This window comes from Jaculus jaculus, chromosome 2 (genome assembly GCF_020740685.1).
Source record: "Jaculus jaculus isolate mJacJac1 chromosome 2, mJacJac1.mat.Y.cur, whole genome shotgun sequence".
Taxonomy (NCBI): domain Eukaryota; kingdom Metazoa; phylum Chordata; class Mammalia; order Rodentia; family Dipodidae; genus Jaculus; species Jaculus jaculus.
In genome coordinates this window covers 158,623,975-158,642,256 of record NC_059103.1, presented here as the reverse complement: position 1 = coordinate 158,642,256, position 18,282 = coordinate 158,623,975, and the positions used below count along the sequence as shown (strand labels likewise).

At 39.9% G+C, this 18,282-nt stretch overlaps 1 protein-coding gene across 2 annotated transcripts in view; it reads left to right on the top strand.

Moving 5' to 3' along the window:
* Nucleotides 1-18,282, top strand: part of Mmp16 (matrix metallopeptidase 16) — a 306,078-nt gene that overhangs the window by 142,613 nt on the left and 145,183 nt on the right. For both annotated transcript variants that reach the window (XM_045144394.1, XM_004656918.2), the window contains exon 2: nucleotides 17,999-18,147. In XM_045144394.1, coding sequence (XP_045000329.1) covers nucleotides 17,999-18,147 — 149 coding nt within the window. The remainder of the gene's footprint in view (nucleotides 1-17,998; nucleotides 18,148-18,282) is intronic.

Genomic DNA, 18,282 nt, shown 5'->3' with positions numbered 1-18,282 from the left:
GAGACCTCAGGGATAGTCAACTTGTTTTTGGTCCCCCATGAACACCGGCTATCATGTTCTTTAGTTATATTAAACTCTCCCATAGTCGCCATCCCCTCATAGTAGGGTGGTCCTGAGGATAAACAAAGCCAGCAGGCAGAGGTAATGTTGGGGTTGGTGGCGTTTATGGCGAGGAAGGCCCCTTGGATTAGTCTAAAGTGCCTCTGTCCTGTTGCGTGTGGGGCTTCCGTGAGTGGGCTAGTCAAGGGTGTCCTAACAGTCGTTATATGCTGGGTCTTAGTTGCCATTGTGGGTGGGAGCTTGGGTAATGCCATTTTAGGGGGTCCCTGTTCTACCAAAACTTTATTAGGTCCTACTGGTCTTGGGGTGGGAGGCTCTATCTTAAGTCGTATAGTAAAGGTTAGGCCCTTATCCCATCCTGTCATATAAAACCTGAGTCCCCAAGTTTTTCCTTTTATCCAATCTCGGGACTCTCGACCTTGGGGGGTGAAAGAGATGCTGAGAGGAACTGCTTGTTTCCCATCTAATCCTTCCTGCACAGTAATCAGGTCCCAGGAGGAAGCTGGGTGCCAGTAGGTATTGCCTGTAGTTTCACAACCCCAGTGTTTACAGTAGAACTCTTTTGTCCCTCCACAACTTCGTTTAGAAGTTCGGGGGCAGACATAAAATGGGGTATGCTGCATCTTACGTTGGGCTGGCCCAGAGCTGCACCCTGGGTTGTCTGCCATGTATTGGCCTTGGGAGATGACCCCTTGTGTGAGGGCCTGCTTTGCCACATGAGAGTGGACTTCTCTAGAGACCTCCTCTGGGGTGAGCTCTGGGATATCCCAAAATTCTATCCCGGCTACCAGGGCACAGATGTCTGGGGTCAGGACAGGCCACCAAGTCCAGGGAGGCGCTTCCTTAGTTGCAGTCCATATTATATCCCCCGTTTGAGAAAGCACTTGCCAAGTCAATTTTTGGGGGGCATGGGGATTGGAGGCATCACCTAGCTGGAGAAGGAGAAGCCACACGGCGAAGCCTGAGTTTAAGGGGATTGTCTGTCCTCTCGGCTTGCCATTCGGGGCCTGGTGGCGGAGCAGGCTTGACGTGAGATGCATGGATCCAGGCGGGTATTCCTTCAACTTTCACGGCCGTTGGAGTAGTCAGTAGGACGAGGTAGGGGCCCTTCCACCGAGTCTCAAGGTTTCCTGCGCGGTGACGTCTGACATAGACCGAATCTCCCACCTGGAAGCGATGTGGGACCCGTAAGTCTCCTTCTCCTGAGTAAGCCTCCCAGAGTTGCTTCCACGCTCGTTGTCTCACCCACTCGAGCGCCTTGAGCCTAGAGAACAGAGGCTGGGAAAGCGGCACATCAGTACTATGTATAGAGGTTATTTCTACCAGTGGAGGGGGCCCCCCATATAGCAATTCATAGGGGGTCAGTCCAAATTGTCCAGGTGTGTTTCTAACCCTAAAGAGCACAAAGGGTAGGAGAGCTATCCAATCATTAGCGCCAGTCTCTGCGGTCATTTTAGTGAGGATCTCTTCAATGGTTCTATTCATCCTTTCTACCTGTCCTGAGCTTTGGGGTCTGTATGCACAATGTAATTTCCAATCAATCCCCAATACTTTGGCCAGTCCCTGACTTACCTGGGCAACAAAGGCTGGACCGTTGTCTGATCCTATTACCTTGGGTATCCCAAATCTTGGGAAAATTTCTTCCAGTATTTTCTTAGCCACCACGGTTGAGGTTTCTTTCTTGGTAGGATAAGCCTCTACCCATCCTGAAAAAGTGTCTACAAAAACTAGTAAATACTTATTACCATACTTAGCCGGTTTTACCTCGGTGAAGTCCACTTCCCAGTGAGCACCTGGGCTGTCTCCCCTTAGCCTCTTCCCAGGAGGCATTCTTGAGGGATTAGCATTGACCATCTGGCAAGGTACACAATGCTTGACTACTAAGCCAGCTATCTCTGGCAACCTCAGAATATGGTAAGGAGACGTCTGCAGCAGTTTTTGTAGATGTTTGGCTCCCAGATGGGTCAGGCGGTGTATTTGTTGAACGTACTCTAGTCCCTTTGCTTGAGGTAGAATCTCTTTTCCCTCTGGGGTAAAACAGGCCCCCTCTGGAGTTTCAGAGAACTGGCCCAACTTTCTGACTTCTTGCCAGTCACTTGGGGTATAACGTTGCTCACTTTTTTGGTTCTTTGGTTTCTCAATTATGGGCAGAAGGTTGACCCCCTGGGCAGCCTGCTTGGCCACTTGGTCAGCCATCTGGTTTCCTCTGGAGATAAAATCTTTGGCTTTTTGGTGGCCAGGGCAATGTATAATGGCCAGTCTTTTGGGTAGATGTAGGGCTTCTAGCAAACTTAGAATTTCTTCTTTGTTTTTAATTTCTTTCCCTGCTGAAGTAAGTAGCCCTCTCTGTTTGTAGATGGCCCCGTGTACATGTGCAGTAGCAAAAGCATACCTGCTGTCCGTGTAGATGTTCACAGACTTTCCTTCAGCTAGTCTTAAGGCCTGTGTGAGGGCTATGAGCTCAGCTTTTTGTGCTGAAGTTCCTTCTGGCAGACTGCTGGCCCAGATTGTTCGTGTCCCGTCTACTATTGCCGCCCCAGCCATCCTCTTACCTTTTACAATGTAACTGCTTCCATCTGTGAACCAGGTTAATGTTCCTCTAGTCAGTGGGACATCTGTGAGATCCTTTCGGATCCCAGTTTCCTCAACCAGCAGTTGGTGACAGTCATGAGTCACTGTCTCATCAGTTTCTTCAGGCAGAAGAGTAGCGGAGTTGAGGATGGCAGGAGAGGCAAACGTTATCCTGTCAGTGAGGAGCAGGCTCTGGTAGTGAGTCATACGGGCGTTAGTCATCCATCGGTCTGGGGGCTGCTGGATAATGCTCTCCAGGGCATGGGGGGCAATGACAGTTATCTTCTGCCCTAGGGTTAGTTTATCAGCATCTTTAATCAATGTGGACACCGCCGCTATGGCTTTTAACAAAGGGACAGAATCACAGGGGGAGTCCTTCTAAGGAGAGTCATGCAGAAGCTCTATAAAATCTTATATTTTTAAAAAAGTTTTTATTTATATGAGGAAGGCAGTGAGAGAAAGAGTCAGAGAAAGAGAGAGAAAATGGGTGTGCCAGGGCCACTACCCACTACAAACTCCAGATGCATGAGCCACATTGGGCATCTTGCTTATGTGGGTACTGGGGAATCAAACCTTGGTCCTCAGGCTTCACAGACAAGCAACTTAACCACTAAACCAATTAATTCTCCAGCCTTCTACAACATTTTATAGCATAGCCTCAAATGTGCAACATAATTTATACCACATTCTCTTAATCCAAAGCAAATACAAAAATCATCTCATTCCTGGGGACTGGAGAGATGGCTCAGTGTATAAGGCACTTGTTGCACAAACATAAATATATGAGTTTAGATCTCCAAATACAATATAAAAGCCAGGACCTGTGAAAGGCTTCAGTAATCCCACCAGCCTGAGGTGATGGGATGAACAGGCAGGACTGGCCTGGGAATTTCTAAGAGTCAAGAGACCGGCAGCCCAATCAGGTGAAGGAGAGGAAGTTTTATTCACACTGCCAGGCTCCACGATAGCACCAGACCCGAGTTCAAGATTGTAAGGAAATTTATAGCATATGTGGAAGCAAGGGTTACAGAAGCATGTATGTGGCACTTTAGCAAGCAGGTTACAAAACATTATAAGAATGTGGCTATTTGGCAAACAAATATTACAATAGGGTGTATGTGATAGTTAAACCTGCAATAAACTGCAAGGTGGGGTGAGGGCAGACACCGTACTTACCCCTCCTCATTCTTTTCTTATCTCGTCGTAGGGACTTCTCACCATTCCATTTCTTAGCAATTGTTCAGTAACGTTCCACTAGCATCACATTTCATCCTCTTCACCAACATAATCCCTTATGTCTTCTTCCAGATATATTGTTTAATTTTCCCAACAGATCATTGGGAGTTTGACAGTCCCTGTCTGTGTTTGGATAAATCTGGTGACAGGTTTATCAAGCAAGGCCCAAACAAGAGTGCTAGGAGGCCCATGACCTCTGGTTCTGCTCGGGGTGCCAGGCAGGGGCCCCCGGTGTTTCAGGTATCCTTCCAATAATACGCGTTCTCTTTCCCCCTGGCCTTTGGTCTCTCTAGAAGTTTTCCTATTTTTTTTTTTCTAACTATGCCTGATTGGTTTGCATAGAAATAGCATTCTTCCCCTAACGTGACACAAATCTCTCCCTTTTCTGCTATAATCAACTCCGAACATCTGTGCTTCTGTAGCACCACTGCTGCTAGAGAATCTGTCTGGTTCTGTAGAGTAACAAAGCTTTGTTGGACTAGATCAAGGTTTTCCATAATCTGTCCAGACAGTTGGCTATGCTAGACCTGAATATGGAGCCCAATTTCTGTGGTCCCAGTGGTTGCCAGTACCCATTAGGCCCATGAGAATGGGGAGCAGGATTCCAGATAGCAGTTTTCTTCAGGGTATCGGGTATATTTGCCACTTTGTCAAGCAAAGGAAGTTCCTTGGGAGCTGAGGACTTAGGGGGCAGACATGTATAATTTTCCTTTCTCCCAATACATAGATCTTCCCCTATGGTCTGAACTGGAGGTCCAACCAGGCAGGAGCTGTTTGTTGTTTTATTGGCTATGATCAGGTTAGTGATCCCTACCCCAGTATAGGTCATCTGGCTTGCTCTCAAGAAAATCCAGCAGTCCCTCCCTAGATCAGGGTCTGCCTGGTTCAGTAGCTCATTGCTGGTATTCACAAGCTTGAGCATTCTTATGGGAAAGGGATTGGGATTAAATTTAGACTCACTGAAATTTGAAATGGAGGTCCTTAGGTAACGGGGCCCAAGAGTCTAGGGAATTAACCCAGCTGACTGACTCTGTTATGTTAATAGGTTTAATAATCAGTCTGGTTTAATAATCAGTCTCAGAGTTCATAGCAGTTCTCTTAGGCCTCTCTCATGGCACCACACTCTAAAATTTCGGCTTCCCAGAGGATGAGCCTTTCTGTGGCTACTTCCCATATTATTCTCCCTGCATCTTCCTATACTCTCCCTCTTATTCTCATTCTCTGCTCCTTAGGGGGGGTTTGCCTCCATGCTCTCTGGCTGGCAAAGTCAACACCAGGCCAGTACTTAAGAAAAGAACAGGATGTTTCCACACAATCATCATCTGGCCCCCTTGGCACTCATCCATAAGCCACAATGGCCAGTGTAGATCTTCTGACATTGGCAGTGTATAGGTATGGTCCGGGCATAGTAGGTGGTGGTTTATGGGCCAATCTTTATAGAACTCCCAAGATAGTAGGACTACCTGAAGGAGACCAGGAAAGACCCCTCCAGAGAACAGTTAGTCACATTGACAAGTGTCTGAGAATCAGGGCTACCTTGTCACAGACTTGCTTCCCAGGCTAATTTAGTTAAGAGAGTTATGGAGGCTGGGTACGATCTGGTCTGGCTGGGCATCCACAGATCAGAAGGAACATGAAGGTGCAAGGTGGGCTCAAGGTTATTGTTCCCATCTCAAGGTTACCTTGGTATCATCAACTTCCAAGGCTGGTCCTGGGCACTCACTCTTGTCTCAGGTCTTAAGCAGCCTTGGTGAAGGTGTGATTGAGATATACAAGGTTTTATGCCCACAACTTTTAAGAACTGAGGAGGTAGTTAGTGTGATTTGGTACTCCCCTTCCTATCTTGGGTCTGAACATCCCCATTCTGGGACTTTGATGTAGATTCTGTGTCTTAGGTCCAGGGACATAGTTGTCCTTGAACGGGAAGGGGAGGGGGCAGATTCAAGTGCCCAGAAATCTCCTTGGTGGCTTTAAGTCGTTCAAGAACTGATGAAGGAGAGTTTGCCAATACTCCTGAAGGTCTCCAGAATCCCTTGGGAGGAACAGGGGAGGCACCAGACAGAATTTCAAATGGGGAAAATCCACACTTGCGAGGTGAGCATCTCACCCTGAACAGCACACACGCAACAAGTTCTCTAGCCAGGAGGGGCTTATTTCCTAGCAGTCGTTAGCTGTTGTAGTTTTTAAGGTTCTGTTTATCCTCTCCACCCAGCCTGAGGACTGTGGCTGATACCATCTGTGTATGGTCCTAGTCAGTCCCACTGCTTTAGACACTTGTTGAACAATTTTGCTGATGAAGCCCAGGCAGTTGTCTGAACTGATGCTTGTCAGAACCCTTTACATGATTCATCTCATCTGGGCTCAAGATACTTCCTGAGCCCTTTCAGTGTGGTGGAGAAGGCTTCCACTCAGCCTGAGAATGTACAAACAATAACCAGTAACTACTGGAACCCTTGACTGGACTGGATATTTATGAAATCTACTTCTAAATGTTCATATGGGTTTGATCTCCACTTCTGTGGCAATAATGGGGCTCTGGAGCCTTCCGGGGTGGGGGGGTTCTGTGCACATCAGAGACAGGCTTTGCTAGTTTGTTGGGCTTGTGTTACCACCCTTGGGTCTACCAGATATCTCTGTACCAAGTCTCATAAAGCTGTCTTTCTCAGATGAGTCACCTCATGGGCTTGCTGGATCAGACTGGGTGCTGCCCTCTCTGAGGCTATGACTTTATCATTTGATGTGATCAGCCAGCCATAAGGTTGTCCCCTGACTGCTGCACAAACACCTGCAGTCATACACAAACATCACACACATACACACACCCAAAAATTCATGCTCCTTTTGGAGATAGGACAACTGTCAATTTGCATACATGTTGTATACTGATCATCCACACATGTCTGGATACTTATAGCTATTCATTCTCTCCTTAGAACAACTTATCTATCTGATTTTTGACAGGTTTCAATAACGTTAAACGCTCATCACTTGTGCCACCTTTTCAAAAGCTATAGATAGGCCTACCCCATAGTTAGATTTTCACAGCCCTTTATATTCCTTCACACATGGACAATTTGACATGTGCATTTGGAAAACTAGTAAGCTTGTCTTTTCAGCAGTCATTCTATAAGCTCCAGAAGAACCAGGACTTCTGCACTAACCATTCTTGTCATCTCAAGCTCAAGCCCAGCACCTGCACATAGTAGGTATGGTATTTTGAATGGATGTCCCCCAATAGATTCAGGAGTTTTAGTTAAGCTTGTGACTTGGTGCCACTGTGGGTGGATCCTATAATCCTGGCCTAAGGCAGAACTGAATTACAACCTGAAGATATGCAAATTGCCAGAGCTTCACCTGGGTTTCCTGAAGTGGACTTTCTTGCTTATGGTGCTGCTGGTGGTTTTTTCATGCTTGGATCTGTGGAAGTGGGCCAGCTTCTTCTGCTATTATGGAACTTCCCCTGGAACTGTAAGCTTCAAATAAATCCCTTCATTTATAATTGTGCCTGGTTTAGAAGTTCATCACAGCAGCATGATACTGTCTGCTACAGTAGGTTTTTAAGAAATAATTATTGCATGAGTACACAATCGGAAGATGTTTTTGTTTGTTTAGTATTCTTTCCCCTGAAGGTGAAAGGGGAAGCTGGAATACTTCCTGTGCCCTAGTGAAACTCATTTTAATTCTTAATATATATGGGATATTTTACCAAAATTGATCTTTAATTATCTTAATAATAGTTGATGCATTTCAAACACCATGCTATGCTACTCCTTTGAAATACAAACAGCAAATTTCAAGAGCTACCTAGCCTCTTAAAAGAATGCACTCAAGACTCTCAAGCACCAGATGGTTCCTTGAGAAGCAGAGCTTATTGCCAAGTGAACATTGGGAAAGTTGTGGTTTTAAATATTCTTCTACTATTCTGTGATTTGGATTTACATCAGGAGAATGTGCCCTGATTATGTCTTCTCCATCGAGAGCAAAATTAACAGTACAAGTTAGTGTTGAGTGGCTGAGGACATGGCTCAGCAGGTAAGAGTGCTTGCTGCACAAGCATCCGTAGCTGAGTTCTGTCTCCAGCTCCAGTTGCATGGCCATGCATGCCTGTAACCCCAGTGCTGAGGTGGGCAAAAAGAGGATGATTTCTGGTGCTCAATCATCAGCAAGTCTGAGGCAAAATAGAAGACCCAACTTCACTGAGAGAATACAAGGAAATTAAGTGGAACATTAATAGAGGAAGAAACACATCCCAATGTTCTCCTCTGGAAAACATCTGCTCCTGGACCACACATATCTTCATACACACATGAATTCACCACCCACACAAGTACCCACACACAAAAGATAGTATATAGATGCCTCAACATCGTACACTAACAGATCCTTACAACCAGACCACCTAGTTGTGTGATCAGAAGCATACAGAGCATCTGTGCCTTCAGACAGTTGGGCTTTTAAAAATAACACACAAGTGGTACTGTAGAGAATTTCATCTTTATAGCAATCCTAATTGATAGCTGATAGCATAGTGTCTTTCTTAGCGTCTAGGAAATATTTGCCATTTATTTTTTTTGTGTTTGCTCTATTTTCTTTGTCCAGAAAAAAATGTCCACCCATCTGTCACAGATAGGTTCAGGAGTTAAAAAACAAGACAGTAGATTTCTGACCTTAAATGGTCTGGGCTTTTGTGGACTCACTGGTGCTCCATTTCAGTTGTTAACATTAAAGACAGTTTAGACTCATATAGACCCTGTGTCTCTGAATATCACTTAGCTATTAATGCACTTGCTTCCAAAGCCTAACAACCCTGGTTCAATTCTCCAGTACCCATGTAAAGCCAGATGGCACTGAGTTACACATGCGTCTGGAGTTCATTTTTTTTTTTTTGTGGCTAGAGGCACTGATACACCTATTTACTCTCCCTTCCTCTCCTCTAGCAAATAATAAATAAAAATTGAAAATGAATGTTAAACATTTACTATATATGATAAGAGAGGAAAGATGACTAGCTTTAGTCAGCTTTATTTTGTTGTAACAAACATTGCTTATGAAATATTACTTATCAATTTAAGAAAGAGAAAAGATTTTTTTTTTTTTCAGCTCACAGTTTTAGAGGGTATTTTTCCTTCAGAGGCTCAGATCACAATATCCCCTGTAAGGATCATTGTTGTTTAGTGAAAGGCCACCCACTGTACCCAACAAGTATTTTTAAAACTAAAATGGCACTTATTAACCCAAGTGACTCAAGTATTACAAATAAGAAAGTTCAGGAGGAGAATAATTTGGATGTTGAATTTGCTTAGGGTTATGTAGCCCTGACTGAATTTAAGCTCCTTATCTATTTAAGGTTGGGACCAATATCTTAAAGGTCCCAGGACCTCCAGATAAAGCCACAGGCTGAGGATCAACACTTTACAAAATGTGTTCTTGCGAGATACTTCTGCATTTTTGTTTAAATTGTACAATGTCAGGTTGTATACATTTGAATCATGTCAAAATTATAGTTAATTGATGTGTCATGAAATCATAAATGGTACTTCAGCTATTAATTTTAGGGAAGATAATTGAGGGAAATATAGTTACAGGGGAACAGGAGCATCAAGACTCCAACCTTGAAGTGCAGTTATAGATAGGAGAGAGTGACTCTGCCAAGGAGGTTGTCTCATCAGTGGTTTTCTGAACCCGAACACTGAATAAAGATAAGTGAAATTTTCTACTACTGAAATAAGATTATTAAATGGCATGTGCAAATTTTCTAGTGCCAGTCAGTTTCAGTGAGATCTGTGGAAGTAGGAGGTAGTGTTATACCCAGAACACATGGAGTCCCTGCTCAGGACCCTTTCATGATGCAAAATGGGTGTTTTGTTTGCATAAAGCCAAATGTTCTTGATTATTGCAGGTGTGTTTTCAGACAGTCTGCCATCTTCAAATGGGAGTAGGGTCTCCTGGGACTTCACAGCCTAGAAACAGGCAGCTGAGTCCCTTCACCATCTTGAGCAGCTGTCTGGAATGACAGTCACAGCCAAGTTCCAGGTTCAGTCTGATCTCTGAATTCAGACTCCTGCTCTAACTATTGAGGTATACTTGGGCAAGTTATTTAGTCTTTCTTAAATTTAACTATGTCATTTAAGGAGATGATATTATGTTTCTTAATTTATTTTAAGAATCAAAGATAATGTGAGTAAATTGCCAGTAAGTATTGGGTGGTGAAGTCATGGTGGTACTTGCTATTCTTATCATGAAGGTGGGAGTGAAGTTCACTTGGACCAAAGAATAAATTGTAACTGAAACTAGGGGATACTTTTAGATAAAATCATGAATGGCTTAGAAATCATTATACAAAATAATTTTTTTCTGTAGGCTATAGATAAATTCAGCAATAAGAGAAGGAAAAAGAAGTGCTAAGATATAAATTGTGTATTCATTCTTCCCTGGCAGGTGTCTGAACTACTGGTGAATATAAGGAGGAAGCTTCATTTCAAAACTAAAACACATAACAAAACAATCATTCCTCACTTTCAGAGCTGTGATCACTACATTCTCTACCTACCAACTTTAAAAAGATTGTTATTTTATTTATGTTTATCAACTAGTATATTGAACATATATTCATGATATAAAACATATTCAAGATAGAAATATTAATATAACCTGAGGGTGGCATATGATTTTAAAATAATTTAAATCATGAATTTTCATTGTTTGGTTCTCATTTAAAAATAACCATCTATCTTTGAGATATCTGAGACTAGCTTCATTCTTTACACAGTTGAGTTCACACTTTCAAAGTCAGTAAAATCAAGATCAGTTTATTTCTACACCTAAAAGCATCACCAGAGCTGATGTGAAGTACACAATCAGAATACATAAACAAGATCAGAAAAGTCACATTAATAGTTCATAACAATCACGAGTTTCATGTTGTCATCCTCTACATCAGTTAGCCAAAGAATTTTGATTATATTTAGTGGTAAATTGCTATCTTCCTTGATGTCTATCAGTTACTCCTAAAATCTAATATGTGCCACTTTCAAAAAAAATAGGTCCAAAGTCCAATGAAACTATTATTCTAGCAGTCTATTTTACAGTAAAAAATTGTATTGCCAAGGTTTTAGAGAATAAAAATTAAACAAGTCAAGATTTTGTGTCATTATGACTATAGTGTTCATAATTCCAATAAGTAGTTTATTATAAGATAACCAGTTAATGGACCTGAGGAGATAAACGACCCAGTGTACTCCACCCTGGCCCTAGCCGAAACCACAGAGGGATTGGGGAAATGAGCTAGAGAGCTGCTTTCTCAGTGAATCTGATATTGGCACAGAGGTGAAGGAGATACTCACTGAGGACACTCAACATATACCAAACCAGAAATCCATCACTGAGAGCCCATCACTGAAGTAGATTTAAAATGCTCCTAGCATGGTTCAGGGACTTTTGCAGAAGAGGGGCTGGAGAAATTGTTAGAGGCACAAGTTGGGACATTTTGCACAGAGACATTCTCTCTCACCTCCCCCGCCCCCCGCCATAGTGAATGACCTACAATCCCCGTGTGGTTGACCTGCATCCCTAAGGAGGAAGGCCTCTTTAGAAAAGGGGCAGGGAGGAGGGAAAGGATGGTACCAATATGTCATTTACATGCAAAATATGTCCATATATAATAAAAAGAAAACCAGCTAACATCTAAATATTATAACTTCCTTCTTTCTTCTTTACTCTCCATACTTAAAATAATATGAAATTTATTTTTGAGATAATATAATGTATACATAGGTTTCACCTGACACAACAAAATGGTATATGCTGTACTCAAACCAAACTGACTTCTTATTAATATATATGAACTGTACAAAATAGTGGATTTTATCATGAAATTTTCATATATAATTATTGTAAACTTTCCTTGTCCTCATGCACTCTTGCTCCCATTCCCTTCTTTTATTCACTCTCTTCAAACTGTTTACTGATGGTCACAATATTGACTTCTTCACACCATGGAACTTAACCTTCTTCCTTATGATACCTAATAAGTAGATTATGAAGTCTGTCAGTGTAGACATGAGAATCATCTGAAAATTGAAGTTTATTGTTTTCGAATTTTAAAATTGAAAATAGGATGCTGCACTTCTCTATGTACATGTGGATGTGAGAATTATAGGAAAACTTCCTATATTTCAATGGGACATTTTGCACACCCACTTGTCAGGTCCTAAAGCAGATTAATTAAATCATCTTTTGGTATTGACAAGGCAGTCTCTGTTCCCAGAACTAAAAGAAGCCAAATCCACAATGCACATGACTCAGGTTCATTTATATGCCTTTCCGAAAATTCATGTGGTATGTTGCTGTTCAACACTTCTCTTCACCTGGAAAGCATAAAAATCACAAACTTAAAGGACTTTTTTTTTTCCTGTTTGCATATGTGAAGTGATTTTAATATTAAGGAGAATCCTATCAATATGAGGTCTATGGTAATATGCTGTTACTGTGTTTTGTTGTTTGTATTTTGATTTGGGAGGGTACATTTTATATTTGATAACATGTATGGAGTTAACATGTATGGTGGTGATCATACTAAATATACTTAAGAAATATAAACATACCAAGGAAAAGGCAGTATAGGCAGAGAAGGAAGCAGGCGATCACTTTCCCACAAAATGAGAAGATTATGGGATTCCAATTAGGGGAGCTACTCTTATTATCATTGGAGCTCAGACAATGATGTTTGAGGGGGTTTGCTTCCACAGTTCTTAAATACAAAAAATAGTGCATTTTATGTGGTGTAGGAAAACCCTAATTTCTCTGACAAACAAGAGTTTCAAGTTAGGATAAACAAATTGTACTCATGGTGATTTTATATATTGTCCTCATGATCTAGCTGTTTTCCTGTCTCCTTGGCTAAATGACAGATGCCTCATGTAGAGTGGATTTGGTTCTACTCCTGTATTACCAGTTAAACAAAAACATTTTGTAGATGGTAAAATTCTAAATTAATTATGTGTACTTTCATGAAATGATTCATTCAAAGTGGAGATGGGATGACAGTGTAGACCCTATCAGATATTTTGAATGAAGAGAAAGGGTAATTTGTACATAGATAACTTATGATTTTTCAGCATGCCCAATTCTGGGGAATTGGACCTGGGTCCTTAGGCTTCTCAGGCAAGTTATACCATAATTACTAATTCTTCTCTCCAGCCCAACTATGCCCAATTCTGAATGACTGCTCCCTCATCATTTCAATATTTTGCTTTTGTGTGTGTGTATGTGTGTGTGTACATACATATGACTTTTCAAACTATAAAACATATACTATAAATCTGTCATTATTCGTAGCTAGCAAATTCATGACATTTTAGGGGAAAATACCCTCAAATCTTTGTTGACTTTACTAATAACATATGAAGTTAATCACCTGGTTGTTAATTTTAGTTTTCTAGGAAGCATAATAAATTTGTGTGGAAATTTATACTACAAAAGCAGAAATTACTTTTCATGGCCTTGAGAACTTGTTTACTAAAATCATTCTTTTTAGTTTCATGTCAAAGAAGTCAATTATATTATAATATCTAGTAACCATTATAAATATAGAAGTTTGAATAATTTATTAAATTTTGGTGTGAACTCAGTCATGTTTACAAATAACTCACCAAATTAGTAAAGTAAATAAGTTAAGTAAAAAATGTTTATATAGAAATGGGAATTGAAATGAATGTACTGTCAGTGGTATAAAATGTACTTAGCACCACTGTGATTTTCATCCAATAAATAGCACTGCTGTGGAGGATATGAAGTGTGTGGAGGGCACTTAATTTTTTCCTGCCACATTTTAACTAGAAATAAATTATACTTAACATCATGTGGAATTGTGGACTTACAAAATGATTTCTCAGGATAAATAAAATTCTAGACATCATTGTAATTCCCTCAAATGTCTCCCATAATTTTGCAAACACTTTCCTTCTAGTGCTAATAGATTTGGCAGATTTTTTTTTCCCACATATATATGCTGATTGCATTTAGTTTAAAGGATGCCTTTTCACCTTTCAAATATTCAGGGCCATTACATGAAGTTCTCTATTATTATGTCCTGACAGAAGGAGAGTTATAAAATTGTTATGCTATCAAATTGCTGTGACTCACCTAAGTAAAGAAATACTACACTCAATTGCCCGTTGAGATTGTGCAGTATTCATGAGACTAATACCTATCTCCTTTGGGTGGTTGCTGTCGCTTAGGTACGGCTCAAATATTGTGTGTATAACTGCATTCATGCAGATTTTCACAGTTATGGCTACATGAATAATTACTAATGAAAACATGTTTCTTTTGCAGAGTTTGCAGAAATCTTGTGTTCCTTTTACTTTTTATTTATGCTGTAAACTAATGATGTTATCTATTAGCAAAATATTTATTTATTTATTTTACTTGTGATCACTTTGTTGATCTTGTTTTGCAGAGTGCAGTAGTGTTCTGGTTGTTCATAGAACTGAATAACCACAGTGATGATAAAGTCAATTTTATCTAGATGGTAGTGAGATATATGCATAATACTGGGCATGCAATGCAACCTTGGACATGTAGCTCTTTTTTAGGACCACTAGTTAGTTGTACTGCTAACAAGGAGTAGAAGTTACAGGCAGTAAGCTGAGTCAGGTTTTTTGTTGAAGAAACTTACTTATCCCCTATATTTTAAAAGTGTTCTTAGATTCATTGGTCTAAAGAGCACAGTGCAAAGCAACAACAGAAGCCTATTGCCTCATATTTTTCATTCTCCTTATATATGATTGTCTGTAGCTTGTCTGTCTTAACAAGTCTAATCATTTAAACTTTGCTTACATTTTCAGTCTTGTCCCATCTAATGACAAGACCTTGAGCAGACATGATTATGGTAATAAAGTAGAGCTAGCAGGTATACATGTGATACTGCATTTGTTTTGCAAGAATTTTGCTGTGAGCATTACAGTCTTTACCTGGGCCATGCAAGTTACATCTCTTCTTTCCTAAGTGTTCACATAAAGAAATTAAAGAGCAAAAACTTCAGGAGACAAATTCATTTTAAACATGTTTTATAGGAGGGATAGATTTCTAGTAACAGCACACCAGCTCTGATATCTGTGTTAAAATATATTATGTGCTGTGAATTTGCATAGATGCTTACATACATACATAACCACAGATGTGCATCTCTGTGTGCATTTTTATGAATCATGAAAAAGATGTGACTCTGCCTTGTGATGAGCTATAGATACTACATAGACATATAGTGCACACAAGTTCAAGTGCCCCTTCAATATTACTTTATACAGTGTTTTGTCCTCAGACACTATGTAATTCTGTAAAAAAAGTTTCATTCTTTTCTGACAAAATCCTGTCAGTTATGAAATAAATCATTAAAAAGAAGAAATGATAGTTTTCCTGTTTTTTACCATAACAAAGAATTCCCACTTACCATCCATTGGGAAAAGGAGCCTTTTCTGATCAGCAACATAATATGAAAGAGAACTTTATGAAAAACTAATTATAATTCATCTTACTTTTATTTGAAATCATTTACTTGGAAGGCTCAGACATAAATCAAATTGCAAGTTCTGGTACTTTCTATTTTTATTATGATCTTAATATTTGTATATTTTGTAGTTCCATTTGTATATAAATCACAGGATTTATGATTAATGTGTTCCAGTAGCTTAGCACCCAGTAGTAACCTAGCAACAAGTTAGCTCTCTAGCATGTACATTATTGCAGTACTATGGAAAAATTATTGAGCTAAAGAATTTTAGCGAACTTATATTATTAGAATCTTCTTATTTTTGAGAATTTGAATGAAAATACTGAATTTCATGCTACATAATATTATTAACTGCCTCCTTCATTCAGAAAATAATTTAATCTTCTTTTTGGATTGTGCTACTACTTACAAAGTAACTGGATATATTGTTTTTGCTGGCACCCTATTCATTTCAGATTAAATGAGAGTGTCTTGACATGTCTTTGGTACATAGGAGGTGAATGTCCTAGATTGAGTTTCAGCAGTGCCCTTTCTTGAGAGTGATCATCTTTCAATTAATTTTACAAGAACTGTTTTAAGTTATTTTAAATTTGTAGTTAGATCACTGTTTTTTAGGGTTGTCAGTTTTGCAGTATATCAGAATACCATAGAATATCACACTTTGCAAATTTAATGTTGTCATATTAAAATCACATTTTATTAAATGCAATTTCTATAATTGCCAATTACATTCATGGGGAAAAACTTTATTGTAAAATAGTTACAACTTTATCTGAGGAGAATATCAGTTATTTTGAGAAAGTTACACTTTAGTGTCATCAGTGATGTAATAAGCACACACTGTTGCACAACTTCTACTAAATACTGAAGCAATTGTTTTGCCATTATCAATGTGAGAAGTGGTTAACAGAACTCTATGATAACTTAGAACCCTTGGGAATACCACGGTAAAGGAAAGCAGATTTGGATGTGAGATGAACACAGATGGTGCATGTCTAATGAATGCATAGAATGGGAAGGTAGAATGCACTATTTCCCTACTAGAGATCCCTGCAGATGCCCTGTGTTTTGTACTCTGACTCAGTTGTTGTAGCAATCATGATTATGATGTGAGCTCAACTCTTAACTTCCTTCTCTCATTGTCCTTTCAAATCTCTTTACCATAGAAAGAAGAGAGATTGCTTAGTGGTTAAAGTGCTTGCCTGCCTAACGACCCAGGTTTAAGTCTCCAGGTCCTATGTAAGCCAGATGCATGTGCATCTGGAGTTCATTTGCAGTGGCTAGAGGCACCCATTATCTCTCACTCACTCTCTGTCTCTGGTAAATAAATAAATAAAAATAAATTTAAAAAATAAAGATGGAATAAAACTTACAAGACCTTTATAGAGATCTAAACATAATAAGATAGTTGGATATTTATCTGTGAATTTTATTTGATGACTCATCTTAAATAAAGAATATTATATATGAAAAATTTACCTCTAGGTACTAGGAAATGCCTAGCTACAGTGGGTTGAAATATTTACATAAAATTTATGCCAAAAATCTTATTCCAGAATAACACGGTTAATCTATGAATATTATACTCATCACAGCTGTAGCTATTGTGCAATTAATTAGGGAAACAGCAGCTTTTAAAATGTAACATGTGCTTCTTAACTGCTCTTTCAGAAACAATGCTATTTTCTTATAATTTATTATCATTGTGTGGGTATGTATGTTTGTGAGTGTGTTCATTTTGTGGACATATCCATCCTGGTATATATGTGGAGGGCCGCCTCAATTGTCATGTCTTGTTTTCCACCTTGTTTGAGAGTCTCTTGCTGGTCACAGCTATAAACACCAGGACTCCTGATTCTAGAAATCCTGGGATTCTCTTGGCTACATCTTTCACCTTACTAAAGAACAGCTGTGATTACAGACATAGTGCTCCGGCTTTATCTGGGTCTCTGAAATAAGGTCATCAAAAGTGTGCAGCAGGGCTGGAGAGATGGCTTAGCGGTGAAGTGCTTGCCTGTGAAGCCTAAGGACCCCAGTTCGAGGCTTGGTTCCCCAGGTCCCACGTTAGCCAGATGCACAAGGGGGCGCACGCGTCTGGAGTTCATTTGCAGAGACTGGAAGCCCTGGCATGCCCATTCTCTCTCTCTGCCTCTATCTGTCTTTCTCTCTATGTCTGTCGTTCTCAAATAAATAAATTAAAAAGAAACAAAAAAAAATTTAAAAAAAAAGTGTGCAGCAAGTGCTTTTCCCACTGAGCCTTCTCCCCAGCCCAGCAATGATATCCTGATAAGCACTTATCCTACCAGCAAAATTATAATCTAGACTTCAAGTTCCTGGAAAACAGGGGAAGTCATCTTTGCATTTTTATGTAGTATTTTTCATATTTATTTATACACCATAGGTTTGTAAATTCTAATGGCTCACATTTTCTAATTACTATTTGTAGCTATCTTAGACAAGTCCACAACTACTGAAACTATATCATTACAGTCTAAACTACATAATTTATGTTCCAAAGAGGTCATATACATTTTCCAATCCATTATAAACATAAGTGAATCACCGTAATGTGATTAAATAATAACATTGTTCTAAAAGGAACTTTACTTTTTATTGCAGGTGTGGTTACAAAAATACGGCTACCTTCCACCAACTGACCCCAGAATGTCAGTGCTGCGCTCTGCGGAGACCATGCAGTCTGCCCTCGCTGCCATGCAACAGTTCTATGGTATTAACATGACAGGAAAAGTGGACAGAAACACAATTGAGTATGTAATGGCATCTATACTCCTTCTCTCCTAAGTCTTTGAACCAAACTAAGTCACTTCATTACAGAAAGTTTTTGTGGGTGTTTATCGTGTTTTCAACTCTGATCCTCTGAGAGTTAGTACAACATGTAAAGC